Raw genomic sequence first — 2,021 nt, forward strand, 5'->3', positions numbered from 1 at the left:
CGCCGCCACTGCCACCGCCGCCGCCGCCGCTGCCGCCGCCGCCGCCGCCGCCGGCGGCCAGTCGCAAGCGCCCTGCATCGGGCGGCAGCGCCGCGGCCGTGTTCGGCCCATTCGGCGGCGCCGCTGCCGCAGGTGGCGTCGGCGTTGGCGGCGACGGTTGCGGCGTCGGCGGTGACACGGGGGCTGCCGCCGCCGCCGCCGCCGCCACGCTGGCGTTCAAGAGCGTCAACAGCGTGTTGCAGAACGCGCAGCTGGTGGGTGTGTGGGTATGTGGGCGTGTGTATAGGCGGGTGTCATCAGCTTGGCTGTACCGCCTCCGCTCCCTTCCTCCTGCCGCCCGCACCGTCCCAACCACCCCAGCCCCAAATCCCCTCAACCGCCCCCCCCCCCTCTGTGCCTGCCTGCAACTTCGCTTCTTTGCTGATCATGAAGGCAATCCCCACAACCTCCCTTGCCCTCTCCCGCACGCCATCTGTGACCCCCAGGCTCTCAAGGCCTCTCTGGAGGGGCGGCCCGGCTGCTTGGGCTCCTCCGTGTTCGGGCTGGACGGCATCTACAAAGCCTACGCGCCCTTCGTGAGGAGGTGGAGGGCGGGGCGCGCCGCCGCCGTGGGGGCTGGCGGCGGCGGCGGCGGCGGCGGTGGCGGCGGCGGAGGAATAGGAGGAGGAGGAGGAAGAGGAGGAGGAGGAGATGTGGGTGGAGGAGGAGGCGGAGGTGTGGTTGGAGGTGATGGAGGTGGAGGTGGTGGGAGACCGGCACCAGCGGGCGGCTCTCAGCCGTGCGGGCGGCAGCGGCAGCGGCAGCAGGGAGGCGGTGGCGGTGGCGGCGGTGGCGGCGGTGGAGGCGGTGGAGGCGGTGGAGGCGGAGGCGGCGGTGGAGGCGGAGGCGGCCGGCAGGACGCAGCAGCACGCGACCTGCAGTGGCTACTGGGGGCGCGCCGCCGGGCGCTGCGCTTTCGATTGGGCCGTGGCGGCAGCAGCGGCGACCGCGGCGGTTGTGGGGGTGGGGGTGGGGGTGCTGCGCTTGAGGGCGGCGCACGTGGTAGACTGGATGTGGGTGGCACGGCCGCCATCCCGCAACCAGCAGCAGCAGCAGCAGTAGCGGGGGCAGCGGTGGCGGAAGGCGCCGCAGCGCCGAAAGCGACGAGACCGCTGCCGCGGGCGGTGGTTGCGGCGGCGGCGGCGGGCGCTGCTGCTGCTGCTACTGCTGCTGCTGGTACTGCTCCCGGCGTGGCGTGCAGGGGCGCCGAGGGTTCAGATGCCAGCAAGGCGGGCGCGAGGGCTGTCCAGGCTGGCCCGGTGGCTGTAGCACAGGAGCCGTCGGCGGCTGTAGCACAGGGCCACTCGGCGGCCACGGCGGCCGCGGCGGCGGTGGCGGCGGCGGCGCTGCCGCCCAAGCAGCTGTCAGGGCGCAAACGCGCCCTGGCGGAGTTTGGCGGCAGCGGCGGCGGCGGGGGTGCGGAGGTTTGCGCCGTTGCTGGCGCAGCGCCGCAGTCATTCGGAGGGCCGCAGCACACGTGCGGCACCGGAGCCCACGCGCCTGCGGCCGCCAAGCGCAGTCGCCTGTCGCTCGCAATCGCCGCGGCGGGACAGGCAGCAGCAGCGAACGCGGCTGTAGCAGCGAAAGGGCCGCCGGCTGTAGCACCGGCGGTGGCTGTAGCAGCGGGGCCGCTGCCGGCGCCCGCCAGCGCTGCTGGCGGCAGCGGCGGTGGCGGCGACTCGCCTGCATCTATCTACATTGTCAGTGCGGACATCAGTAAGGCCTTTGACAGCCTTTTACAGGTAAGGGGGCAGGGGTGGTGGTAGTGGTGGTGGTGGCTGCGTGAGGGGTGGTGGTGGCTGTGCTGGGGGCATTGGCTATGTGTGTGGGGTTGGCTGTGCTCCACGCACATGTTTCCACTTGCCACAGGCACGGCCACGGCCATCTACATTCACAGCCACACATTGACGCATTCACCCACCCCCACCACCTACACACACAACACACAACACACACACACACACACCTGCACACACACACAC

The 2,021-nt window shown here is 72.2% G+C and overlaps 1 protein-coding gene across 1 annotated transcript in view; it reads left to right on the forward strand.

Moving 5' to 3' along the window:
• Positions 1-2,021, forward strand: part of CHLRE_04g213652v5 (uncharacterized protein) — a 26,322-nt gene that overhangs the window by 10,769 nt on the left and 13,532 nt on the right. The window contains exons 16-17 of the mRNA XM_043061635.1: positions 62-254; positions 486-1,781. Coding sequence (XP_042925141.1) covers positions 62-254; positions 486-1,781 — 1,489 coding nt within the window. The remainder of the gene's footprint in view (positions 1-61; positions 255-485; positions 1,782-2,021) is intronic.

Source organism: Chlamydomonas reinhardtii, chromosome 4, assembly GCF_000002595.2.
Source record: "Chlamydomonas reinhardtii strain CC-503 cw92 mt+ chromosome 4, whole genome shotgun sequence".
NCBI lineage: Eukaryota > Viridiplantae > Chlorophyta > Chlorophyceae > Chlamydomonadales > Chlamydomonadaceae > Chlamydomonas > Chlamydomonas reinhardtii.